The sequence below is a fragment of the Alexandromys fortis genome, unplaced genomic scaffold, assembly GCF_014885135.2.
Source record: "Alexandromys fortis isolate MF-2015 unplaced genomic scaffold, M_Fortis_MF-2015_v1.1 scaffold_8_9099976_23576923, whole genome shotgun sequence".
NCBI classification, from domain to species: domain Eukaryota; kingdom Metazoa; phylum Chordata; class Mammalia; order Rodentia; family Cricetidae; genus Alexandromys; species Alexandromys fortis.
This window is the reverse complement of record NW_026067899.1, coordinates 8,836,578-8,863,957: the sequence shown is the minus strand read 5'-3', so window position 1 is coordinate 8,863,957 and position 27,380 is coordinate 8,836,578. Positions and strand designations below refer to the sequence as shown.

At 37.4% G+C, this 27,380-nt stretch overlaps 1 protein-coding gene across 2 annotated transcripts in view; it reads right to left on the bottom strand.

Annotated features, from left to right (window-relative positions):
• Kcnh7 (potassium voltage-gated channel subfamily H member 7) overlaps positions 1-27,380 on the bottom strand; it is a 407,046-nt gene that overhangs the window by 19,234 nt on the left and 360,432 nt on the right. The window contains exons 10-12 of one of the 2 annotated variants that reach the window (XM_050123184.1): positions 12,682-12,934; positions 9,519-9,724; positions 7,694-7,793 (exon numbers count right to left, since the gene is read on the bottom strand). In XM_050123184.1, coding sequence (XP_049979141.1) covers positions 7,694-7,793; positions 9,519-9,724; positions 12,682-12,934 — 559 coding nt within the window. The remainder of the gene's footprint in view (positions 1-7,693; positions 7,794-9,518; positions 9,725-12,681; positions 12,935-27,380) is intronic. The other variant, XM_050123194.1, reaches the window with a different exon arrangement.

The following is a 27,380-nucleotide window of genomic DNA, read 5'->3' as shown; positions in this document are numbered from 1 at the left end:
ATGGAGTAGCTGACCCAGCTGTCTTGTGAACGATAATAGAAAAAGCTTCCATGCCAAAAAGTCCAGGGATAAATTCTTAAACTCCCTCTGTCTTTTACGAGTTCTTCCTTTCAGATTAATTACAACTTTTATTAGTCAGACCCAACAGGGAGACATAACTCTTGGTCAAAGAGAGACATTTAATGAGGTTTCTAGGCACTTGGGCTTTATGTCTCCCACTGGTGATGATTTGGAGGTAGTCTGAGTACTCTCCTGCTAGTTAGGTTAGGAAAACATTTCATTGGGAACCTAACGCCAGGAATACACTTCTTCACTTGTCATCAAGTACCTTAGGCTTAAAGGGGACCCTAAAGTAGGCTGCCATACAAATACTGGATTAAATAGTCTTACAAACTATTTAGAAAGAAAAGATTCGTTCGGGGAGATGTCACAGTTTTATTTAGGACAAATAAGTTCTAAAACTCAGTGGTAAAGCAAGATAATGACAGTTAACCCATGGCATGCTTAATACTTCCTGGGTGCAATCTTAGACATTCTTTCCACACAGAAGAAAGAAGTAATGGTTATGCCTGTGGCATATCTCTCTCTCCCACTCAATGTGTGTGTGGATATCCAAATATCGCATTATATACTACTGTTACAATTGTACACAGCTTTTGCTTTTCAAACATGCTTGTTTCTAAAGATCTTGAAAAGAAAGACAGGTTTCATATATATGCCACTAAAAATGGGTAATACGAGTTATGTTGTTTTGTGGGACATCTATTTATTTATTAAGACATATGTAGCCAGGTTGGCTTTAAACTCACTAGTTAGCCCAGGACTGTCCTGAACAATGTGTATCACCCCGCTCCTCCTTCCCAAGTGCTGGGGTTATAGGCATACATCACCGTGATTGGACATTATTTCTTTTTGAGAAAGACAATCTTGAACCCAGACATCAAATTATTTTGCCACTTTATTTAAAGGATTGATTTTTTAAAAAAAAAAAATAGCTTTATACCCTGCCTCACTCATAAAATAATTTTAACAATATATGCATTTATTCCCTTAGTTACTTTCATTGATGTTATTTTCTTTTGATGAATACTTTCAAAGTGTGTTGCATTCTAGCATATAATATGAAATAATTAAACTATAAAGTAACACTACTTACTGTTATCAGGTGAAATGGAAATTGTAATGGTTTCAGGGAGCTTAGATAGTGCTCGGAGGAACACTGATTTTTTAATCTAAAATGTCAGTCTCTGTTCCCTACGTTCAGTGTGGGACCACGTACACCCACTGGAAGGAGGTGATAAGCAGCATCTTTCTAATGATTTCCCTACAGTCAGCTGTCACAGGCAAGCCTTTTAACACCGTTTTCTCTTGTATTGTTTAAATATTTATTGACTGTTTTTCATTTTTGGCAGTCTGTTATTGATAACAAGCTTTGCTGTGATTGCCAGCAGCTGTGGGAGTCCTCTGATCTCGGGGAGCTGATTATTAGGTTTACAAAATCAAGACAGCATATGTATTTTTCTTGTAGCAACAAGTCTAGAATTCTAGGAGAACTTCCACTTGGCTAATCATGCTTATTTTCTTTCTGATTCCACATATTTTTCAGGTGAAACTTCATTGAAGCTAATTATTTACTGTATCTTTGATTTTTAACATTTTGGAAAGGGGACAGAGAAAGCATGTCCATGAAGGACGAGTAGAAGCCAAAGGTAGGTAGGTACATCTGCTGATTCTGAGTGTGAACTTGGACAGGGACAGCCAAGCTTGAGCTGTCTTCCAGAGGCTCATACTTTCTGTTCCCTCCTCCTTGGATAATGATTCAAGGCAACCTGTGCTTTAGGTGAAAAATGCCCCAGCAGTTTGTTTTCCTGGAAATTCACAGTATCAGCAGGTGCGGTAGGTATGTGATGGTTGCTGCTTTTACAGCACCAGCAGGTTCTAAATAGTAAAACCAATTAAAGAGTTCCCCCTTTCTAAACTATCATTTTTTTCCTTGCTTACCGTTTGCTACAAAGACAGAAAAGCAAGTTCTACAGAATTCAGTGGAAATCTTTATTTTTGTTGCTAATCAGTAAAAAAGGGAGTAATAAAAACGGGATAGCAGAGATAAAGGGACATTAGCTGTAATTCAGAATTATTTGGTTTGTCTGTTAAAACTAGTGACTTTTTTTCTTGTAAGTATAAAGAAACTTTTTAAAACTAAAAAAAAAAAAAAAAACAAAATAAAACAGAAATAAAAACTGGTTTAAGTAAAGTACCTAAGAGCATTTAGCACACAACAGATACTCAATGATTGTTTTATAAGTGAATGAGTGATTGACTTACATCTACAACATTGCTACAATTACTGACCTAATAGTCATCGGTACTCCAATCATCTATTAGTAACTACTTTTTTACAAGCTGTCTACAGAAGGAGTTGAGCAGAACACTCTAAATATTTGATCATGTAAGTCTTGTTGGTATATATACACATATGTATGTGTGAATGCTTGGGTATGGAATGGTACCTTATGTGCACATACACACATATATAAAAAAATACAACTATGTATTTCATAGTTTACTATCCACAATACTTTTTTCTGCGTTCATCACGCTACTGTACTAGTTTTGTATGTATTTTATTGTGTGCACATAATATTTTAAATGAACTATTCCCAAGACCCAATTTATCACTTTAGTAGACTTGAGAGTAAACATAATCCAACTTTGTAGACCACTTAAGAGGAAGTGATTTTTCATTGTTTCATTCATTAGTTTATTTTGCCCACTCACTGCAGTTTCCTTGGCAACAGAATACATAACTGAAGCATCACTTTGCTTCTTGTTTTATGTAGCAAGAAGAGGACCAGGAGAACCTTTATCCAGCAACAGATGGAAACAGAGGCAGAGACCTGCATCAGAGCACTGGACTGAGCTCCTAAACTCTAGTTGAAGAGTGGGAGGAGTGAGAATATTAGCAAAGAGGTCAAGACCATGATGGGGACAACCACTGAAACAGTCTACCTGAGCTAATGAGAGCTCACCCTCTTCAGCCTGACAGGGAAGTAAACAACCAACATAGGACCAACCTAGTCCCTCTGAATGTGTGTGACAGTTGCATGGCTGGGCCAGACTGCACGGCCACTGGCAGTGGCACCAGGATTTATCCCTACTGCTGGTACTGGCTTTTTGGAACCTATTCTCTTTGGATGGATACCTTGCTCAGCTGCCTAGATATAGTAGGGAGGGTCGTGGACCTTACCCTTTCTGTGGAGTGGATGGGGGTGTGGGTGGGAGGGTTAAGTGGAGGGAACGGGAGGTGGGGAAGGAGTGGGAACTTGGTTTGGTATGTATAATGAAAAAAGATAGTTGTTTTCTTTTTTTTAAGAAAATAAAAAATATAAAATAAAAAAAGAAGATTCTACTTCCATCTTGGGAGCTCTAACATCTCTACCTATGCTGATTGACCCTAGTCATGAGAGATCCTAGGTGCCTGTCTCCCAGAAGTTAAAGAAGGAATTAACCCCAACCTTTAGATCTGCTGTGACAATTCCTTTCTGTTGGGAAGTGAGTTCATTTTCTCAGAAGAAATCTGAAGCTCATGAAGACAAACTATCCACATCAACAAATTCCTTATGTTTAACTCAGCTTGGCAGAGGCCCTAGCCATTTTTTAAAATATGCTGTTTGTGCATCATGAGGTAGACATGCTAAGGGCTAAATCCCAAAAACTCTGGGCATCTTGTTGAGAAGGAACTTGGCAAACAGGCAGGATTCTACCTCTGTTTACCCATCTCCGATGCCCAGACTCTTCTTGTCCCTGTTGTCTATGTAAGTTGATGTCATAAGACGTCAATGCTCTTGGAATACTACCTTCAAGGATCTGTCTCATAGGAGCAGTAAGGTAACACTGTAATTATAGGTACATTCCCTGTGAACCTTCTAGTTTATTCAGCCCTGGGTTTATCAGTATTAGAGAATCCTGTGGAAATTCTCTACTACTGTACATTGACCTGTTTTATGTACCTCCCCCCCCAGAAGACAATTTTATGTGACAAAATATGGGATGACTGGTCACCTAAAGAGTATTAGATTGGGGTGACAGGTTCTAGATTACTCTCAGCAGAATTTTGTACTTGCCAGCAGCAACCTGGAATTCCAAAGGCTTTGAAAAAAGGTTGTGAAGCTCCGGATAATGGGAATTAATTGTATTTTCACATTGTTGAACTCATGGTAACACACTGGCGTGCTAGGGAACTTCAGAATGATACAGGAGGGCAAATCTCCTGCTATCTGCACTTTATATAAAACAGATCTCACAAACTAAGGCTGTGATTAAACGGAATGTTTTCAACGTCAATAGAAATGTCTGGGTACATGATCCCTTGTGAATTGTGACCCGATTTCAGAGCCTTATCAGAAGATAAAAACTTGAGATTATTTGCCTTGAGAATGGGGAAACTGAACAAGATTGAAAGAGGATTTAATAAATCTTCAACCCTTTGGAGAACAATGGTACACAGGCTACACATTGCCAGGCTGTTCTCCATTCCCAGTGAGATAAAACCAAGAGATTAACACCAGGATGAGGGAGTCAGATTAACTCTATGGAAAAACAGTTTGACATCAGGGGTGCTTTTTAGAAAACTCTACCAAGAAAATAAAGAAGGCCATTGCAGAAAATACTTCCTATTGGTGAGTAGTTTATGAAGTTTAAATAGTTTATTAAGTAGTTGATTGATTCGACTATTGGTACAAGACAACCAATATCTATCAGATGTGTTTTGTTTGAAGGCACCTAAAGTTTTGTAGAGATAAAAAAGAAACCAATCATGCCAGTAACCCGAGCACAGGGCACGGTTTGGCGATATCGCGAAAGAAATGCACTGTGGGGATTCATAAGAAAATTCCTGTGCATTTAAAGTGATCAAGAAAATGCTCGTTAAACACATCACAAACCACAAGTTTAGTGAATGAAAAACAGTCTGGTCTGGTTGTATGTGAAGGTTTCCTTGGATCTATGGGTGTTCATATGTTTTAGGAAAAGGCTGAAAATCTATCTCAAGGAATAACATATGCAAGAACACAGAAACAATGTACATAAAAGAGAGAAGAATTTAATTCACTAAAAAACAAATAGCAAGAAGCTAGCAGGTGTTATCTCCAAGGGAACAGAGTTAAAAAGAGAACTTGAAATATGAAGACAAAATGAAGTTGGAAAAGGGTTACTCAAATGCCATTTCATTTGTGTTTCTTCTCTTCCTCCTCCTCCTTCCAGTGGCTTCATCTGTTTTGAAAACTGCAATCCTCTTGCCTCTGGAGTACTTGGGTTACGGAAATGTACAATTCTGCCGGTTCATATGTAATTTCAATAGATAAGGCTGTACATGCCCCTGAGTCACAGGGAACAAATATATACCATTTTTATGAAGTTCACAATTCACAGGTAGACAACACCGAGCAGTAGTGTCTTAAATAACTATAACTGATATAAAGGCTTGGAGGAGATGAGCCTCAGGGCAAAGGTGAGTTCATGGGAATAATTAAGGGGAATTAAAATAGTATGAGATAAAAGACTCAAAGAAGTAGAAAAAAAAGCCAATTCTATTACCAATACACAGAACAGGAGACTCTGTTTTCTTTAAGGAAGAGCCATTGATAGGTTACCCAATTTTTTTTAGTCAGTCTTCAATACTAAATAGAGTCAATCAATAGATTCTCTACAATGTTTGTATGTTTGTGTGTGTGTATGTATGTATATATGTATGTATGTATATGTGTTATGTTTCATCTATCTATCTATATCTATCATTCTCATCTATATCTATATCTTATCTATGTCTATATGTAGTAATAATGAAGAAGAAGTCGTACATTTGAGGAGTAGGGGCATTGGAAGAGTTGGAGTGGGAAGAGGGAGGAATAAAAAATGTAAATATAGTAATCATCTTTGAAATTCTCAAAATAAATCTTAAAAATTAGTAATAACAAAGGAGTATACAGAATAGGAAGTCCTTAGAGGAAGTTAAATATATAGGTGACATGCATGTAATTGGATTCAGCAAAAAATGTCATCCGTGTCCCAATGTGTAGAATAGATGAAAATAGAGTAAATTTTACAAGGAAAATGAGTTAGTTAAAAAGCTGGTTTAGTATTCTAAGGAGACAGATGATAATATCTAGACTCAATCGGGTGGAGGGGCTGTGGGAATAGAGATAAATGAACCAACGGACACCTAGGTTTGAAAGTAGAGATGGTGGAATTAGCAGTGGAAAAGTCTAATCAACATTACAGTTTCTTCATAGCTTGAGAGAAGTTATAATCCTACATGTTTGTGGAACTGATTTGAATGGTGTGGGTGTGAATATTTGCAGAGCAATAGATGTGGAGAGGGACAGGAATTTCAAGGAAGCATTAGGGGATACCTTTGAGAGCTTAAGTAGTTTAATAAAAAGTTGGAGTCACAATATGGAAACTCATCTGGCCTGTGGTTTAAGATATTAATATGCACACCTCCCAAATGAAGACAGAATGAAATTAGAAGCATAGATGATATTAATCAGAGAAAGATGATATTACATAAAAAGGAAAGGAGGTGGAAGATATCTTAAGAAACTTTGGAGTCTGTGGAGAGAGCTCAGTTGATAAAGTCCTTGTCTTACAAGCATGAAGCCATGGGTTTAATCTCTAGAACCTATATAAAAACTTTGAGATTGTGAGATGTGCATGAATTACAAAAAACACGAAGGCAGAAGATCCTGGAAGTTCACAGGCCAACATGTGTAACTTAGTTGTGAGAACTAAGCCAGTGAGATCCCATCTCAAAGGAAGAGGGAAAGACATCTGAGGTAGTTTTATGGCCTCTATACACATGTATACAAATGTGCACATGCACCCCAATACCATGTGAACATGTATGCATACCAAACATACAAATACACACACAACAAAAAGAAACTCTAAGAAATAACAAGCCAGATGAGAATATGATACGAAGTTATCTCCAGAGAATTTGTGAAGTTAGAAGAAAAATAGGAAGAGTGGAGAGTCACCGACACCAAGCAAAGACTATTCAATGGGAAGAATTGATTCAGGGTCAGGTGCTGCTGTGAGGCCAAATAGGAAAAGGCTAGAATGCTGGTGAGATCAGCAGGAGGCAAAGTGCAAGGTTTTTCGTGACATCTTGGTCTCGTTGCCAGGCACACTTATGTACACCTGTATCTGGGGTCCTACTGAAGTGCACTTGTTTCTGTTCCTGACTGAGAGTGGCTCCCCCTCACTCCCTAATGAAGATGAGTTCTATTTTGTGCCTTCATCCACATAATTGATATGTGTGGTGCCTGCTGGTGAAGGAATTACACTTCTGACCTGAAATGAAAATTCCTCTTCCCAAAACACTCTGCTTCAAACTCTGAGTATATTTATTATCTATTATCAACTTGATTTTGTTTTCAATCAATTTTTCCAGTTCCTCTGTTGGCTGTCTTTGAAGACATGGAGTGGCTTTGCTGAGTGATGTAATTCAGACATAGCAACCCCGGAACAAAACCAATGTTTTTAGTTTGGAAACATAGTGATTCTCCCGACACTATCAAAGCATGAATTAGATATAACCTTGAAAATCACAAAACTATAATGAGTATTTAAGCAAGAAGAGCTAGACACCGTGTGCTCGAGATTAAACTTTACAAATAGAAAGAATGATTACCTTTCTCGCCTTCACTTTCGAAGGACAGTCTTCTTCTTCGTAGTTTACAGGTGTCCCCTTCAGAATCATTTATGGATTGGGACTGCAGTGGAAAATCAGCCTTGTTAATGGAACTCAAAGAGGGATCTAGAAGGTTATGCTACTTGAGTATAATGTCTTACTGGTAAACTCTACTATATCACTTCGCAGCAACCACTTTAAATCTTAAGAATTATGTTTTGGCCAAGTAGTTATAGTAATTTTCTTGAAAGTTAGCACTGAGCTGTAAAACAGATTGATAGAATAATTCTAGTAGCTTCGCAATTTGATTGGGGAAACCACGGTTTGTAGGAGTTATGGGCTAGGAATTTTAGGATCTGGCACTAGAATTTAGAAATAAAATAGTCCACAGAAGGGAGTATTTTGTATAATACGATAAACGTTTAAAATATTAACAATTTAGACAAGTAGAAGAATCTGTATTATTGCTAGCAGAATTTATGAATCAATTAACAGTAACTAGGATGTATATATTACTTAGTAGTGAACATAAGGCTAAATTTTACAATCAATATATGATTGAAGACAATCGATACTATGATAAAAGACCTTTATTAGACTTGCTTCAGCTCCTCCTTCTCCTCTTTGATTGTCTGTACACCATCAGTCTTGTAAATCAGAGCAGAAATTCTGGTTGCATTGTTCATCTGGTTGCCATATGAATTTCAGTACAATGGGGTCACCTGAGGCTCATAGTTGCATTTTAGGTAAAACCAGAATGAGGTTGATGCTCTCTGACTGAGGTCACATTCAGTAAGACTATTCTGAGAACATATGTTTAAGAACTGGAGACTTTTTACTGTAAGTTTTAGTTTTTTTTGTTTGTTTGTTTGAAAAGAAGTTAGCTCAGTAAGCTGAATTAGAACACTGAATGGCCACCCGGTGACCCTAGAAACTGCTGTTTCTTAAGCCTCTCAGAATGCCTGGAGATGACTACAACTCCATGGAGACTTAAGTCTAACATCTTTTGCCTAAATATTGACCTAGGGAATTCTTCCATAGAACACATTAGCTCATAAATAAATACACTGGGCAAGTACCAAGTGCTCAATGTTTGATGTATGATAAAAGGGCATTTAGAAATAAATGGACTTCCTGAAACTTGGCAAATTAACCCAGTAACAAATTGTGAGCTATGATGTAAGTTGTCCTTCCACAAGACAAGACTAGTTTATAAATCAGAGTTCACAGTGGAGCACAGTAAGAGCCACACTCTCAAAATCATTAAAGGTTGGGTAATGTGCAGAATTAAACATAAGATATTATTTCTATTAGACAATATTTTATTCATTCCATAGCCTAGATTTTGACTCTATTGTAAGAGTTAATTAATTCATACTTCATTAACTTGAACGTTGAGTTTAGTATTAATTTAAACTTTGATAGGTCTAATATTTTCAACGTTGCAGAAAATCAATAGCAACTGATATGGTAGGAATACTAGATTAGATAATATTTCATTCCCTATCTATGCAAGATAAACTCCTTTAGGGGATTTTAAAAATTACTCAAAACCACTCATTTTCCTACAAAAACTCTAATGTAAACCAAGACTCTAAGAACTTCTAAAAGGTCAAACTTAATTGACCTTTCAAAAATTATTCACCATCTTTTAATACTGAATTCTTGCCATATAATTTATTAATTTCAACATTCACCTGGTCTCTTTCTCTCAGCATTTAATACTGATAAATTTTTGTTGGTGTTTTGTTTGTTGTTTTCAGAAGCACTTGGCAGATTTATGAATGACATTTCAGAAATGGGAAGGTCAGCAGTGGGGCCCTACCTTTGCACTCTCGTGTCTCAGGTTGAAAGTCAGTTCTAGATTCGTCAGAAAGTGGTCTGAGAACTCTGGATACATATCCAAGACCTCCAGTAAGTCTTCTCGCTGGATCTTATGCAGGTCGCAGTACGTGAGCGCTCTCACGTCTGCATTAGACTTGCCAGGCTTGGCATAAAGATGAACCATTTCTCCAAAGATATCATTTTTTCCTAAAATAAACCAAAAAAGAAGAAGAAAGAAAAGGAGGAAGAGAAAGAGATTTAATGTTTTCTTTATAAAAGTAGAAAGGGACACCAACCTACTGCCTAATCATTGAACGAAAGATTTCAAATGTAAGATCCCATACCTGCAGGAACATGGGGAGCAACATTCGTGTCTTGACTGATTGTGCAATGTTTGTTGAGTGAAACTTTGTCCTTCTTAAAAGTCTTGGGTAACGTTATAATCTCCTTCATTTCTTTACTTAGGTTCTTTTGTTAAGCATGTAAGATCTAGAGGATGCTTCTGTTTTGTTCCACTCCTGAGTGCTAGCTGTGGATTTCGCCATATGGTTTTCTAAATATACTTTCAGGTAGAAGTGTTCCAATGGTGTCAGTCCAGGAATATGAGAGGCTGAAGTGAGCTGGATTTCTGTTCTTTCTGTTCAGCCCTATCATGTCCAGAGCTTTTGCCAATGAACAGCTCCATCATTCCTCAGCCCTCACAGATATGGACAAGTGGTATCAACACACCTTGCTTCCTCAAGTTACCAGTTTTGAATCTGCCTTTAAAGTATTTGTCCATTTGTTTAAACAATGACTTCTATGTATGTCACCCACAGACATAGTCAGGGCTTCGGTCACTTGCGCTTAGCTCTGAAAATTTGTTCCCATTGTACTTCTACAATTACTAGGATTATTTCCGTATTGGATTCTGTGTAACCTGTGCTGTCTACTTTCAGTTATATTCAATGAAAAGAGTAAGAATAATCGATATTTTCTGACGACCATGTAGGTGCTATGTTTATGTCAAATGTTTATGTATATTGCATATATGTATGCTTACACATTTGGATGTATATGATACTCAAAAATTATTTTGTGAAGATGTGATTATTATAAAAATCTATAAATACTGAACAAAATTAAAGAAGTAAACTGAATATCATAAGGTCCATTTTTCAGTTGGGTGAAATGGAGGAAGGAAAAGTAGCCAGGATTAAAAAACCCATGCATTTTGACACCATAGTCAATATCCTTACCTGCCCAGGATATCAAACCTCCCAATAGTTCTCAAAATTTCATGGCCATTTTTCTGTTTCTGAGTATCAAGGTACTCACATGGTATATACCTTTAGTCAATATTGGTAGACTAATTGATGAAGTCACTTTTGAAAGTCATTAGTAGCAATGCAAAATAGCACTTTCTTCACATTTCTAAAGGTTCTTTTCAGATTAAGGATACGCATAAAGAATGCATTTATGTTTGCTTCTGGTGGATTACCACATCTGTCTTCCAATTTAGGGAGCTATCAAGGATGTTTAAACAATAAAGTTCCAACAAGTGAAAAGTGCTGGGACATTATTTTAAATGAGAATTTAATAAGGAAAAGTCAAATACCATATACTAATAATTAGATAGAAGTCATTAGGCATAGTTTAAGTAAATACTTATTGACTTTGAGAACCATAATGAATAGCAATAATTTTTCAAATGCTAACATACATGGAAATTGGGACAGCAAAGGAGAAGCTTTTGCATGTCTTTAGATTGGATGGCTTTGTTTAGACAATTATTTTATGACTCTGAACTGTATTTGCATGGGGTTTATATTTTAATTATCTTCTGTGAATATAGATGAGCAAGAAGGAAGCCCCACGACGCTGAACAGCATCCTATACTCACAGCAGTCTAAGCACAGAAGCGAGTTGTTTTGCCCACAGACACCAGGACAGGCAGGCATAAAGATCAGCCTCCGTTTTCCTTGGTAAGACACCAAGGCAAGTTGCCAATGTCAAATCCAGTGAAAACTTTCTTTTGGTAAGTGGCCTTGAGGTGATTAGGATGCTTTTATTCCATGACTCTTTATTAGTTTAGAAACCAAGTAGTGTACCTTCTCCATCTGTGGATTTTTTGACCGCAATAATAACGAAATTATCAAAATGCCAAGGGAATCACTTAAACTTCTTTGTTTGTGTAGGGCATCTAATGAGCCATGCTTTGGGTCTGTCCCACAACAAACAGATAAAACCTGTGAGTTAATAATGATCAAATGTGAGAACTGAGAACTGAGTGTAAAGAAACCATTCAACTAAGATAGATTGAACAGTTAATAGACAGACACTGGGGGATGAACCTGGGGCCTTGACTGTGCTGGGTGAGATTCTACCTCCCACTTATGCCTCTAGGGCTGTCTGACTGCTTATTAATGGAACAGTGTATTAAATCTATGAGAAAACTGAATTTCCATAGACACTGTGAGGAGAGGGAGTTTTGATCCTGCAGCAATATGGTCAGAAAGCAGGCGAATAGAGTTGGCTTTTCCTGTTCATCTCTCCATTACCCTAACAGTCCAAAGAAATGCTATGAATTTATACAAGCAGGCTCATTTTTAAAGAGACAGAGCGAACTAAACAGGAATGTTCCTTTACACTCAAACCCATGTTTTACTCATTTTGTAGTCTATCAACTCAAGTCCTAATGTTAAATGCACCGCTTCACTCTGTTAAGTCAGGACCCCAATTTCTTTTCTAAGGGTTTAATAAATAGCAGGTAAATGAAATTCATGAAATTATAAACTTAGCTCATATTACTGTAGGCACTTGCTAATTAGTATGTCTACAACACTGAGTAATTCATATTAAGATGCTAAAGAATCAACCATGAAGCCAAGATCTCACATGAAAAGGAAAATGTCAACTGTTTTTATATATTTAGCTTCAAATGTCTAAGTAGCTGCCAACAGTTGATGAGAATCACGAGAATGTTTGCATATTACACAAAAATTGAGACATTAAAAATACATTTTTGCAAGGTTAATTTGATATGCAATGAATTGAAACAAAGCTCTGAAATGATTGGTGTTGTCGTCCTTAACAACCGATCGGTCTGTTAGTCTGTCATTCCAAACTAATGTTTGCAACCACTCACAGCTGAAGATGTCATTGGTCCTGGCTAAAATACTCACCGAGAATAGCTACCACTATGTCATCCTTGAGGATTTCTATGGAGCCTCTGGATAAGAAGTACAGTGCAGTTAGGACATCCCCACAGTGAACCAGGGTGTCTCCTGGAGGCGCGTGGGTGGTTTTGAACTTCATTGCCAAAGCTCTAAGGCAGCCTTTACTTGCTCCTCGAAAGGCTTTGCAGTTTTGCAGCAAAGTCTGGTTCAGATGCAGGCAAATGTCAGCTTGTAAACATTCTGGGAATCCCTTTAAGACCTGAAATGAAAAAATAAAGAGTTTGATACTACCAGAACACCAGGCACTTCAGCTTGAAATTAAGTCTAGTTCTTGCTCACAGATCTGAAGATGCAGTAATTCTTACGAGGGAGATTTTAGAATGCAGCTAGTTTGCTTCCCTTAATGAATATTTGGTCTGCTAAACATGTCAGAAGTTTTCGCTCCGTATTGTTCTGTGGATTAACTGCAGACATTCGATTCAACCCAAGTGCTGTATCATTAAAATGTTATGCCTACACATTTCACATTACTTCTTGCCTGCCTTAGGTTATGCAGTATCATATTGTGCATAGATTAATGCAACAATCAAAAGGACATTGGTAAAGTCAATACAACTCGAAAGATGAGAAACTTTTTGAAAGAATATTAAATCAATTTAAATTGTCACCACTGGTGTACATCTAATCTGATGCAGCTTTGCTATTTGCATATATCATAACCGATGAAATGTTAATCAACTGTATTTGGAATAATCATATTTCTATAGACTTTTTTTTTCGAGACAGGGTTTCTCTGTAGCTTTGGAGCCTGTCCCGGTACTAGCTCTTATAGACCAGGCTGGACTCGAACTCACAGAGATCCACCTGATTTTGTCTCCTGAATGTTGGGGTTAAAGGCGTGTGCCAACACCGCCCAGCTCTATACACATTTTTATACTAAATGTTTGGAGAAACACTGAAGATAAAAGAAAGGAGAGCAGTTGATGTACTTTGAAAGTAAAGTTTAATTTTTTAGTAATAGAAATGGTGCTACTTTTGAAAACTCATTGGTTAATTTAAAACGTAAGGCACAGACCAAACAATAATTTCTGGTAAATGTCCCTTAGTTTGAATGGAATAACATGCTATTTTTTGCACAGTTATCCATATGTAATGGGCCGGGGCACTCTTCTTTAACTCTTTCCATCTTATTCTCTGGGGCATCACATGCAGACTTTAGTTTTTATACTGACTTTCCCCGCAATTATGAACAGGATACTTTAGGGTAGATTGACCCATTGAGCAGAACAATTTACAGGGTAATAATGCATTTAGAGACTTTTCTTTCTCTGATTTTTATTGGTTCAACTCTAGCATATAATTTAATATAACCAAAATCATCATAAATTGGCAATAAGACAATTCAAGTGTATTTAGTCCAGAAAGAAACTTTGTATTGAATTATATTTGAGTCAAGCTATAATTGTCAGTGTCTGAAATATAAAACAACTCGAGTGATCCGACTTCTATGAAGCTACCATGCGATGTTGCTGCTGAATTGACTACGGCATACCATGAAAAGATCTTTAACACCTGTGATGCACAGCAGCCACGTTTTTGTTATTGTTTTAATGATCAACGGAGAGTAAAGTGTATTTTGGAAGAAAATCTATGAAATTAAAAATTTTTATAAAATTTGCCACAATTAGACTCTTGTGCAAGTCACTTCACCCATCCACGTTTTTTTTTTTTAAGATTAGAATCTTCACAGTACCGAATTAGTTTTGTTACTGATAAATAGTGTGCCAGCTATCCAATTCTGCTTACTCAGCTCTACGCTGCCAACACTTTCAGCCTGAAAGTTTTTGGGTCCAGTAGAATTCAAGCCTTCCTCTTGTAGGAGTTTCTGGGCATGCATCCTCTAACTCTTCTTACCTATAACTTCAGCTTCCATCAACCTGAGCAGACCCCTCCCAGTGTTCTGCTTGGACTAAAGACCTCTCTAATATAACCTGCCTCATATTGCCTAGTCCTGTCTCTGAAGCCTAGGGGTTTCATCTTACTCTTATGGTGCCTTACATAAGTTAAGGTTTCTTCAGATAACCAATGCATGACCACCCTTTTCCATCACCTACAATGGAAATCATTGTTTTGAATTCTTTGGCAAGTTGTGTCAAGCTGCGGATGACCTTAGTTTGAACCACTGGTTTCTGAATGAAAAATCATTTTCATTGGAGAGTCTATAGGAGAAAAACACAAGTGTTCACTGGCTTCTCCATGTGTCTTTGAAAGCCACTTTTGGAATCCCAGTCTAAATCTTAAATGACCCTGCTAGGATATAGATGGATAGAACACTACACCAAACAAAAGCTAGACCTTTCCTTTTAAATATAGTTGACAAAATATCTTGTACTTCACACAAATGGAGGAAGGTACTCATCCTGGACAACTGGCATGAGCTTCTGGAAGATTCTTTGAACTACCCCTGACTATCGTCAACCCATTGTGTTTCTGTGTGTCTGGTCATGTGTGTGTTGGCATGGTTTGAGTTGGAAGACAGAGATGAGTGAGCGATGGCATTTCCATCTTTTGAATTTGTCAGTGAACTACACAGTTGAATGCAAACGGACTGACATTCTTGACCTTTTACTTGCCGATTCTAAGTTTGGGGGTTATTTATCTTCTCTGTGACTTGGTACCTTATTTTTCAAAATTGAATAAATAACATTTGCTTCACATGTTGTATACTGATGTTTGTGAAGCATAAAGTTGATAGTCAATTTTTCAATATATTTTTGGATTTTTTTTATATTTTTTGGATTTTTGAAAAAAACAAACAAAAAAACTGAGTTCATATCTGCCCCCCCCACCCAAATAACAGACATGTTCTCTTTAACTAGTATTTTTTTTTCCTCTGTTAACTGAGCAGAGTTTAAGGCTTTGCATTCTAGGCATCATTAGTTTGTAGATCCCATCCTCCAACATTTCTCTATAATCTTATTTCCTATGTCTTCTGAAGTGTTCTGGCTCATGTGGACATAAGCTTTCACTGGAACTTGCCTTAAATTTATCCTGAAAATAGGCAGTTAATAAAATACAACTATATTTTAGAATCCAAGTCTTCTTGGAACTCCTCACAGAATGTGAAGGTCACTTGGGAAAGTTTCTGGTCTAAATGGTCTACTTTCAGTCTTCATTCTGCTAGACTGGAGTCCGCTGACAAGGACCGCATTCAGCTTGAGATGCCATAGAGCTCTGTTTTCACAGGTGGTGATTATATAGACATCACAGAAAAGTTACCCATACACATTTGTGATCGTAACCCTTCCCTGACTTTCTTAACTATCTTAATTTGATCAGTTGCCCAAGGGAAACTGAATAAGACGTGGAAATTTGCTTGTTGGATCTCAGAGTAGCCCATTGTTTGGATTCCCAAGTAGGTCAGTGGCTTTAGAATTTGTGATTAACTTTGGGAAAGAATTGTTTTTTTTTTTTTTTTAATGGAGAGTTAACAATTTGGAACATTAAAAAGTACATTTTTTTCTAAAATGGTAAATAAGAGATAGTTTAAAGTAGGTGTTTATTCAAGACACCATGTTCACTATTTCCATCTGGGTTGCCTTCTTCTTTTCCTACCTATTATTGTACTTTTTTCCTGTGTTTATTTCCTCTGTTAAATTTCCTGAAGTAGAATATTTTCATTTACCACTGAACTCTGACATCTTAGCAGGCCTTGCAGATATAGATGAAGAAAGTTGGAATGTAAAAAAGCTAACTACAAATCAGGATGTAAGCTTGCTTGAAGACAGTTACAGCCATAACCCCAGTACCCTGCATTCTTGGCCGAGTTGTGGTGCTGCAAAGGTACACGTCACTGTCTGCTATGCATCTGGAGCTATTGTTTTACTGAGTGAATTCAATTTTAAAAAGCAAGAAGCGTCCACCACTGTCAGCCTTGTGGCCTGCACCTTAGAAAGACAGTTCTCATCTTTTAAGCATGCATTCATTCACATACTTACTCATTTAAATACTTAAATAGCACCAGATTCAAAAGAATCATAATGAATATAGCATGTTTTGAAAATGTACTAAGTCTTCGTGACAGATTAAACACAATTCTTACAGGTCTAATCAGAATTGGTTACACAGTCCTCATGTTGAAGTCAGACATTTGCTATAAATAATAGTGGGCATTCATGGAACCTCAAGTAGCAGTTAATTTGAGGTGAGTTAAAGTCCTAATCTCATTTTTTCTAACTCTACTTCTGCATGGTATATTTTTAAGACTTGATGAAGTTCCAGAAAACTCTTCTCTATGTTGAAAGGAATCACACACATTTACTATGTGTGATGCAAAGCCATTTGTGTTTTGCCTTCTCTTTGCTTGGATTTATGTGAACAAAAATCTGTATTATAATGAAATGATAACTTGTTTAAGTCTTTTCTCATTTCAGTCTGAAATACTTGCTGCGATAGTTATAAAAGTTTTGTAGTTTACTGTTTGTGGGCCCCAATGTAAAGACAGTTGGACAGGGAAAACCTACTAATAACACTTCAGCATTGTTAAAGTCATTTTTAAAAGCCACATAAAACAAAGGGTGGACAACAATATTATCTAACAAATATCTATGAACTGTGATCAGTAGTGAATTCAGAAGCATCCGACCTCATGGTAGAGTTCCCTAACAGGTGTGTCTGCTAACACACTTGTAATGTCATGACAATACATTCTTGCTATTTGTACTTAAATCATACAAGCAGTATAGCATGACAGTTGAGTACATGCTGATATTGATGCAGGTCTATTGATTGATATAAATGCTAGTCAAAATGATAGACAATTTTAAATTAGTAAATCCTTCTATGCAAGTTTTCAAAGCAATGACAATAAAACATTTGTGCTGTGTATTGGGTCACCAAGGAAAAAGAAGTTTGATCAATTCCAATGACAATAAAATTAAAAAACTGTATCATTGGTGTCCTGAATAGTTTTATATCACCTTGACACAAAGTAGAGTCACCAGAGAGGAGGTACCCTCAATTGAGAAAAATACCTCAATAAGATCAGGCTATATGCAGGCCTAGAGGGCATTTTCTTAATTAGTAACTGATGTGGGAGAGCCCAGATCATTGTGTGTGGCACCAATTCTGGGCTGGTGGTCCCAGTTTCAATAGGAAAGCAGGCTGAGCAAGTCTTAAGGAGCAAGGCAGTAAGCAGCACCTCTCCATGGCCTCTACGTTTGCTCCTGCCTTCAGGTTCCTGCTCTGTTTGAGTTCCTGTCCAGACCTTCATTCAGTAATGAGCAGTGATTTGGAATCATAGGCCAAATAAACTCCTTTCTCTTCAGTTTGCTTTTGGTCCTGGTATTTCAACGTAGCAATGTAACCCGAACTAGGGCAATAGGTTTTCGTTAGCGGCAGTGAGTGATAAGACATTCCTAATCCCTCAGCAAAAAGAGTTTGGACATGTCATTATTATATCATTTTTCATGACAATAGGATATATATATATATATATTTCCTTAATAAAATTTTACCTGATAAAAGAATATTTCTAAGTTAAGGCATAGTGTATTGGCAGTAAACTGTTGCTCTTTCCTTAGATTTGAGGCTTAAGATTGAATATTTGCTGCTTTCTGTCTCCATCTGAGACTGTCTCATGATGAGTACATTTTCCAAATTCTGTTTAAAGAGTGCCAATACGTAAGTTTCTTACCCAAACACTTCCCAGCCTTCTTTATGTTTTGAACCCCTAAACTCACTTTTTGAAAGAAACCAAATCTATTCCTAGCTCATATCGTTATCTCGTCTCCTGTAGTACGGAGGTTGATCTGTGTTCTAACCAGGGGCTTTTCACTTATTTCTGCTAGTGGTGCTGCAGAAGGGAGCATTCCCCAAGGCAGGCCGAATAGAGAGCACATTTAGGCAGCCTGACTGTGGCAAATGGTTCCCTAAATAGCAGATTAATCATGTGGACAACTTCGGTGGCTGAGTTAACTGTCATTAGGAAATGTCCTAGGGAAATTCTTTGGGTCATTAAATATACTTAAATCTTGACAAATTAGGATTAATCAAAACACAAATTAGCACTCCCTATGAACCTCCAGCATGATTATCAAACACATTATGCAAGTAATATGCTAAATCTTAAGTCTCTGCCCTGGAGTACAGCTTTACCATTTGAGAGCATCTCCTGACTCTGGCAGAATTGCTATTTTTATGTGGGCATTCAGCTTCTTGATAAATCTTTAGCACCTGTGAACTCATGAACCTTACATTATGTTCTTTGTGGAAGCTAATGTCTTAACATAATGCATTTTGTAATCTCTAGATCATTCCATATTGTGTCATTTCTATCGTTAGGCACCAAGAAATAGGAAACAAATTCATTCTATGTTTCCTTGGTGGCTACATGGTGATTACTACATTTTAACCACTGATTATAATAGTAAACCCTTAAGTAGGTTTAGTAACACATATACACATTAATTACCCCCGTGTGAAGCTCACATTGCTTTGACATCTACATTTTTTTATTCTACCTCCATGTGGCTGTTAGAAATAAGAAACTATTTTAATATATAAGACTGTCAGGCCTTGCCAGACCATTGAGGAAATTAGAGAATTGTGAATTCAGGAATGTGGAAATATTTATAAACACTGAAATAATACATTAATGTTTTTCATGTAACCTGTCCACATTTAGCACATGGTTTGTATTTACTCAAGATACAAAACCTTATTATACTTGGACATGGCTAAAAAAGTAGGAAGTCCTGAAGCAGTTTTGGCTCCACCAATGATGCCTCAAAAAAAAAATAAAATAAATAAAGAGCATCCTTTTCCTGCATCCTCCTCCTTCCCAACTAGCAGCATTGCTATGACTTCCTTTTAGAGGAACACTTAAACTTCAACATGACTCAATGAAGACAGGGTTAACAGAGATGTGTGGGCAGAAGCGAATCACTGCTTTTCTTCATCATCCAGGCTCTAGAGTCCTTTTTGTTAGATCAGTAAAAACTTGGCTTATAAGGAGTGTCTCAGGATCTGCAGTGCGATCTCAAAAAATCTCTAAAAACTATTCAGATTTTTAGAGGCTACAAGAAGGACCTGCAGCCTCAGGATTAGATTCTGAGTCTCCCCCTTTTAATCCTTGCATAGTTATCTGAGGGAGATAGTAGGGGAAGGGATGAAAAGAACCTAACTGTAGCTTCTTCTTCTAGCTGCACTTCAGCTAGTTGTTTCTGAACTGATTGATTGTGGATGACCTGAACTTGCTCACAGAGTAGGGAAAAGGGAAATGCAGTCGGACAGGTTCAATGATATAAAGTATCACATTGCATCTAAAACGCTATCTTGAGTTTGAATCAAGTTTTATGATCCTGGAAAGATTTCTCATATGCTATATTTCAGAACCAAATTTCCTCAATATGTGAAGCAACAGAGTTGCAGTAGTCTCATTTTACAAACAAAAAAAGATGAGACACAACAAATTAGAGAACTCTATTTGTGGGAGCACTGGGACTTGTAACTTAGTCCGGAATTCACCTATTTTTATTTAACTGTCTTTCAAGTTGGACTCCTAAAGTTGCTAGCAGTATGAGAAGACAAATGTCTTTTCCATTCATTTTCAGAAATTGGTTTTGTAGATAATAAAGGATCAAGATCCCAAGTAGATGCTCTCTTCATCTTGTACGAGAGGGGTGATATATTCCTCAAAATACTAAGATAGATAAAAATATAATCCATTGCTTTGCAGGAAAAGTAAAAACCCATACTGACAATTGTTCAACTTATTATAAAGTAGTAGAAGCTTTAAACCAAAATGTACTGTCTTCATAGCTCAGATTCCCTTCCCATAAAATGTCCTGGCTGTTATCTGGAACCCTGATGTCAGATCTCTGCACATTTCTGCTCCGACTAAGCAAGGCCATTGCCTGTGTTCCAGTGGTTGACTTTTTTTCAGCTTCACAAGTTGGTCAAACTACATAATTCAGTAATATAATACAAAAAAAATCCATGGCACTTAGAAAAAGGAGGGCTATTCCCTCTTTCTTAAACTACACAGTAAGACAAATATTTTGGAAAGTTTAATAATAATGAGCCATTTCAAAACTGCAATCAGAATGGGAACTGGAGGGATCAGGCTGTGGAAAGATGGAGGGAGAGAGAACTGGGAGACACACCTGGAATGGGGTGCATTTTGGGGACATGGTAGAAACCTAGTACAATGGAAACTCCTAAGAATCTCCAAGGGTGAGAGTAGCTAAGACTCCTAATAATGAGGCAATTGGAGTCTGAAGCAGACAGCTTCTGTAACCAGGCAAGGATTACAGTGTAGGGATTGGGACACCAACCTAGCCACAAAACCTTCGACCTACAATTTGTCTAGTCTGCAAGATATACTGGGGTAAAGGGGGCGCACTTATGAGAGTGGCCAACCAATGACTGGCTCAACTTGAGACCCATGCCATGAGAGGGAACACAGGTCTGACATTCCCTGGAGGGTCAGAAACTAGAGGCTGGATAGCCAAGAGACCAAGGATAGAGTCAAAATCATTGGGTAAAAAAAGAGGGAATGAAATGATTCCTGATGATATTGTGCTATACTAGTAGACCGGAGTCTAACATAATTGTCATCAGAGAGGCTTCATCCAGCAAATGATGGAAACAGATGGAGCGACCCGCAGTCAAACATTAGGCAGAGCTTGGGGAATCCTACAGAACCAGGGAAGGAAAGATATTGGAGTTAGAGGGGTCAAGGATCACAAGAAAACTCTCAGAATCAACTAACCTGGACTCATAGGGTCTCACAGAGACTGAACCAATACAATCCGGGACCTAGTCCCTCTGTGTATATGTTATGGTAGTTAGGTCTTCTTGTGGAACTCCTAATTGTTGGAACGGTGACTGCCTCTGATTCTTTTGCCTTCTTTTGGTACGTTTTTACTCCTACTGTGTTGACCATTTTCAAAATACCCGGGGGAGGTACAATGTGATATGCCACCTGTACTGGGTAGGCTTTGTATGTCAACTAGACACAAGCTAGTTATCAGTAGAAGGAGCCTCAGTTAAGGAAATGCTTCAATGAGATCCAGCTGTAGGGCATTTTCTCATTTGGTAATCAACAGGGGAGGGTCAAGCCCATGGTGGATGGTACCATCCTTGGGCTGTTGGTCTTGAGTTCTTAAAAACAAAACAAAACAAAACAAAAACCAAACCAACAAAAACCAGGAAATAACATCCTTCTATGTTCTTTTCATCAGCTCCCACCTTCAGGATCCTGCCCTGTTTAAGTTTCTGTCCTGACTTCTTCAGTGACGAACAGCAATGCTGGAGTGTAAGTCAAATACCTTCCCTGGCTACCAACTTGCTTTTTGATCATGGTGTTTTATTGCAGTAATAGAAACCTCAACTAAGACACCATGCCTATCCTCCTCACATCCATATCTATCCATCAAAAGAAAGGAAAAATAAAAACCATGACAGATTCGAAAATAGGAAACATCCATCAGCTGTTTTTCCCCTTCCAGCAGTAAGTGTGGGTATAGTTATTCTGTTAAGAAGAGGAAGGATGAAAGGGCAGTGCTAGGTTATGATGGCTAGGAAGGTCAGAGTGCAGGCCAAGTACAGGAAATATGAATAAGAACAGAAAGAGGACATGCTGCTTCATTGATTTGAATTTCACAGACTGGCACTGTTGATGGAAGATGACAAAAGTGGAAAAGTGGTTCCACTCTGACAGATAATTGGTTTTAAGAGAGAGAAAACTGCAAATATTGAATCTGCCTGGGATGTTGGGTACAATTGTAGTATAAAACTTAGTTATTCTTAAATTACTTGAATCTGTAATCTTATGGTATGAAGCTTACCTTAATTTAAAAACAAACATATGCAATCAGACTAGAAAACAGATTTTATACAATTGGTGGCATTTCTTTCTAATCACATAGGAAAATTCAAGAAAAAAGATGAAACAAAGACAAAGATCTAATGGGACTTTTTAAAAACAAGGAATGATCTTTTAACTACATCAGAAATGTTGGTAAATCAGACCCCATTTAAAACAGCAGCAAAAAAATTGTGTCAAAAACATCCAGTAAGTGAAATGAATGTGTTGAAAATATATTATGAATAATTTATAGTCTGTGACAGATAAAACCATGGCATATGTAATATATGTAGCATTCTTATAAAATAAAGCAAAATAGTTGAAATAGACAATTCAAAAAGAAGTTACTCAGATATATATATATATATATATATATATATATATAGTATATTTAGTCAGAGAGATGTCACTGAAGTGACCATAAATATATCTGCTGAACTGGGAGATATAAAAACAAAACATTACACCCATTGCTAACGAAGAAAAAGCAGGTGAGTATTAGCATCCTTCTTAGAAATGGGAATTGTCAATCAGTATCTAGTAAAACTTAAAATTGCTCACAGAAATCTCTCATCTGAAAATCTACTCGTCAGGATAAAACCATCAGGAGAAGATATAGGTAGGTATATTTGCTTTATTATTACCCAGAGTGGCATAAAATTAGGAATGAAAATGGAATCACATTAGTGACAGAATAGTTCAGTGTTATGTTATAAAATCATAAATTACAATGTCCTATAGAATTAGGGTACATAAAAATGAATTACTGTAGGAATGTTACATTATTTCATTTTGTAAATAGGATTTGGATGCAATTTTAAAAGGTGTAACATGAGAAATATCAAGTATAATGTTAAATTATGTAGTTAAGTGTGTGATGGTGTGTGTAAGTAAATTATATATATATATGAGAATACTAGCATATTTATTGCAGAAGTGAGAAAATTGTGAAAGATTATATACTTGGGTGAATAAATTTTTGGTGTGGAGAGAGGGGATAGTAGTGATCAAGGATGGAATAAAAACCACAATACAACACTAAAAACCCCTAAATAAAACACATATTGATTTTATCTGTGTAAAATTTGTGTGTAACTGTGTATCTTTATGGGTGATATGGACACTATTGCAAAAGATGTTCTTAACTTGAAAAACTTTGATCAGGTTGTATAACTTTAGAAGAATAACGGTTATTAAATATTACAGGAACAGGCTTGGTGACCAAGATGCTGCAGTTGGACATTACCTATGATTTGAAAAGATCAAAAGTAAATTTTAACTACTTTATAAAAGAAGTTTGTTAAACAATTAATAGAACACAGAATATTTAAGGTGGTTTTAACCTGAAAGCCTTCTCCCATGGTCTGGATTTCATAGTACCAGAAGGTGCTATGTCAGGTGCTGAGGGAAAGAAGCTATCTCTAGGTCTAGATGGCTGTGATAACTCTGAACTCCAACAATGACATGATGTTAAGATATTCCTAATGGCGCAATAATGACACATATATTGTCAATAGGCAACAGATGCTTAATTGATCTTACGGTGCACTCAACAGGAGGGAAATCATGCCTGGTTTTACCTAGCCAATCATCTGTGGTCTTAGAAAAGAACCTACTACCAAAACTGTAATAGTCAGTATAATTCCTAAAATCCATCCTTATACCTAATATATACTTATATATAAGTACAGCTCTCACCCCATGTCAAAGAAGCTTTTATTTGCATTAGAGGCCATCATGGAAAACCACAATGAGTTATACTGCAAAAACCATCTGATTTAGGGGAGCCCAGTCCCAACAGATACATGTACAACACTACTCCCGCATTGAAGGCTCAAGGAGCAGCATGGAAGAAGGGCCAGAAAGACTGTGAGAGCCTGAAGGCAGGGTGTATGCTGTGAGACTACGCCTCCTGGAAATGATAGGTAAGTTACACCCATAATACCGCAACAGTATGGTGGCCTAAATAAGACCTGAACAGTGATAATACCAGTAGACACGCCATCGTGGAACGGGGAAATATCACAGAGTCCTTCCCTAATAAAAGAACTAAGGTTAACTAATGACTGCTCAGAAAGGAAGAATTTGTTTTCCTCAGGGGAAAAACAGGAGAGGGGGCTTAATTAGTATTCAATACCAATTGAGGAGCCCTGAAATCATATATACAGAAGCAACACTAAATGGATTCAGAAAGTTTTATTTATAGATTTATATATATTCATACATATGAGTATTTGAAACAATAGTCAGAGAAGAAAAGTTTATCAGTTTTTTTTTTTTTAAATCAGGGATAGGGCAATGGGAGGGGTCAGAGGAAAGAAAGGGAAGGAAGTGATGTAATTAAATTTTAATTTTTTTTTCAAAAATTGTGTGTATGTGGTTGTTGTGCGTGGTTCATACACACGGGCACATGGGTGAAAGAGCAGGAAAAGGTCACGGGAAGGCATGAAGTGGCTTCCCCTGTTACTCTTAACTCCTCCAGGACTGGGGCTCCCACCCAGGCTATCTGGTTAGTGATCTCCTTGGGTTTACCTCTCTCTACTCCTCAACATTGGGTTTGCAGATGCAAGCAGTGGTGCCCAGTTTTTCACACTGGTGCCTGGGATTTGAACTCAGGTCCTCATGTTTGCAAAGCAAGCCCTCTTGCCCACTGAGCCAGCTCCCTAGCCACTATTTTTTAAACAGATTCTTAGACTCTAAATATCTATGGGAGCTATTATATTTAATAAAAATATCCCTAAAATATTTGTAGATTCCAATTCAGTGTGCTAAGGGAAAGTAATTAAGTAATACATTGTAATTAATGCCCTCCTCATGCATAAGAATGAGGGCAGAGAAATGAAGTACAATCACAGACATGGGTGAAACATAGCCCCTGATTTTCTTTTCTTTTTTATTGTCAAAAATTTAAAAAATTAAAATATAATTACATCACTCCCCCTTTTTACCCTTCCTACCCCCTCCCATGTCACTCTCTTTTCTTTTCTTAATTCTCACCAGTATCTACATGTCCCACTGCCCCACCTTATCCCAGCATGGCTCCATCTGTTTATTTTAACCAAGATTAGCACATATATTTTGTTCCACTTATCAGTCCTGTTTCTGAAATAACCAACCTTATAGCATCTTCTCCTGACATTATATTCTCACCAATTCTTCAGAGGTGTAGTCAAAGGGACTTGATTTATTATGAAAGTTGGGCTGATCATCAGTTCTCAAATTATCGGCAGCTAAGTATTCTGAATGGTTTCCTAGATAGGCGACTAGCGCGCTGTTATAGACTGAAGCCTCTGTCTTGGGGAATACCACGAGGACCTCATTTTCCTTGCATCTGTGTGCCATGATTCACAGCAAAGATCCAGAAGTCAGAGATGGATTTCTGGGTTCAAATAAAATAACTACAATGATGAGGTGTGAACCTTTGGCTCATCTTCCCCTGTGGCAGCTTTTCCTAAACACAGTCGTGTTTTTTTTTTTTTTCTCTGTGAGGGTTATAGAACGTCACTATCTGTGAAGATCACTGATAGAAAGGGTAAGATGACTTGCAACAGAAATAAAAGTGTCTTAGCATAGAACCCAGGCTCCTCCAGCAGAAATGATGCGATTTCTCTCTCTCTCTAGAAAAAAAAAAAAAGCAAAAAACAAAAAAAAATCAGACTATCCCAAAGCATGAAACTGTGTGGTGGGGGTGAGTGACTTGCCTCACTAATAGAAGTCAAGATACCAACTAAAATACACTTTGAGGTATATATATATATATCATTGAAGATATATATATATCATTGAAGATGTAATCATTCTGCACTTTTTCTATCCATACTCTGTCATAACTGTCTACATCTAGGAAAGCATATATCTGAAATATCGGCTCTATTACATTCTTAAGGTCATGTAATAACATGCCTTCGGGTGAGCTGTTTTCTGCTAACTTTCATCCTTAAATTGGTTAAAAAAATAACTATCCGGGTAGTGGTGGTGCACGCCTTTAATTTCAGCAATCAGGAGGCAGAGGCAGGTGGATCTCTGTGAGTTAGAGGCTATCCTGGTCTAGAAACAAGATCTAGTTCCAGGACAGGTCAAAGCTACAGAGGAACCCTGTCTTGAAAAACCAAACAACAACAACAAAATAAAAACAAAACCCTAACGTATTAGGTAGAACAGGTATGTATTTGTTAATAATAAATTCCAGTGCACTAGCTTGTTTTTCATGGCAGCGAGTATCAGGCCTTTCTTTCTGGGGAAGATGTTGGGGGTGATATGAGTTCATTAAGTTGGGGAAACACTGAGTTATTCTAGGATCTTTCCAAAAGAGGCTCAGAATAACATTTCCAAAGAATACTTTACGACTGAACTTTGATGAGGTCTGTGTCGAGAGTAGGGACCAGAGGAAGGAGACCCACTGAATGAGTTCCTAAGTGAGTATGTGCTGGCAACATGTATCTGGGGCCTCAGACCAGTGGAGGAAATGGAGGAGCTTACCATCTCCCCAGAGTGAGGCTCAGAGAGAAATGGCTAAGCCTTCCCTCCGGGCCCCTGTGTGGCTGTTGATAGTATGTGCAGAAAATGTCCAACATAGCTTTCTCTACCCCCTAAGGAATGCTGAAGGATGCTCCCCTAGAGGACTGCTGCTGGTGAAATTAGCTGAGCCTAGTCTTTTGATGTAGCTGCATACCATACAATGTGGCTCTTGTTTATATACTAACCCTGTCTCCTTGTTCAGCTGTGAACGATAACCCTTCTTTCTCTTTCTCTTTCTCTTTCTCTTTCTCTTTCTCTTTCTCTTTCTCTTTCTCTTTCTCTTTCTCTTTCTCTTTCTCTTTCTCTTTCTCTTTCT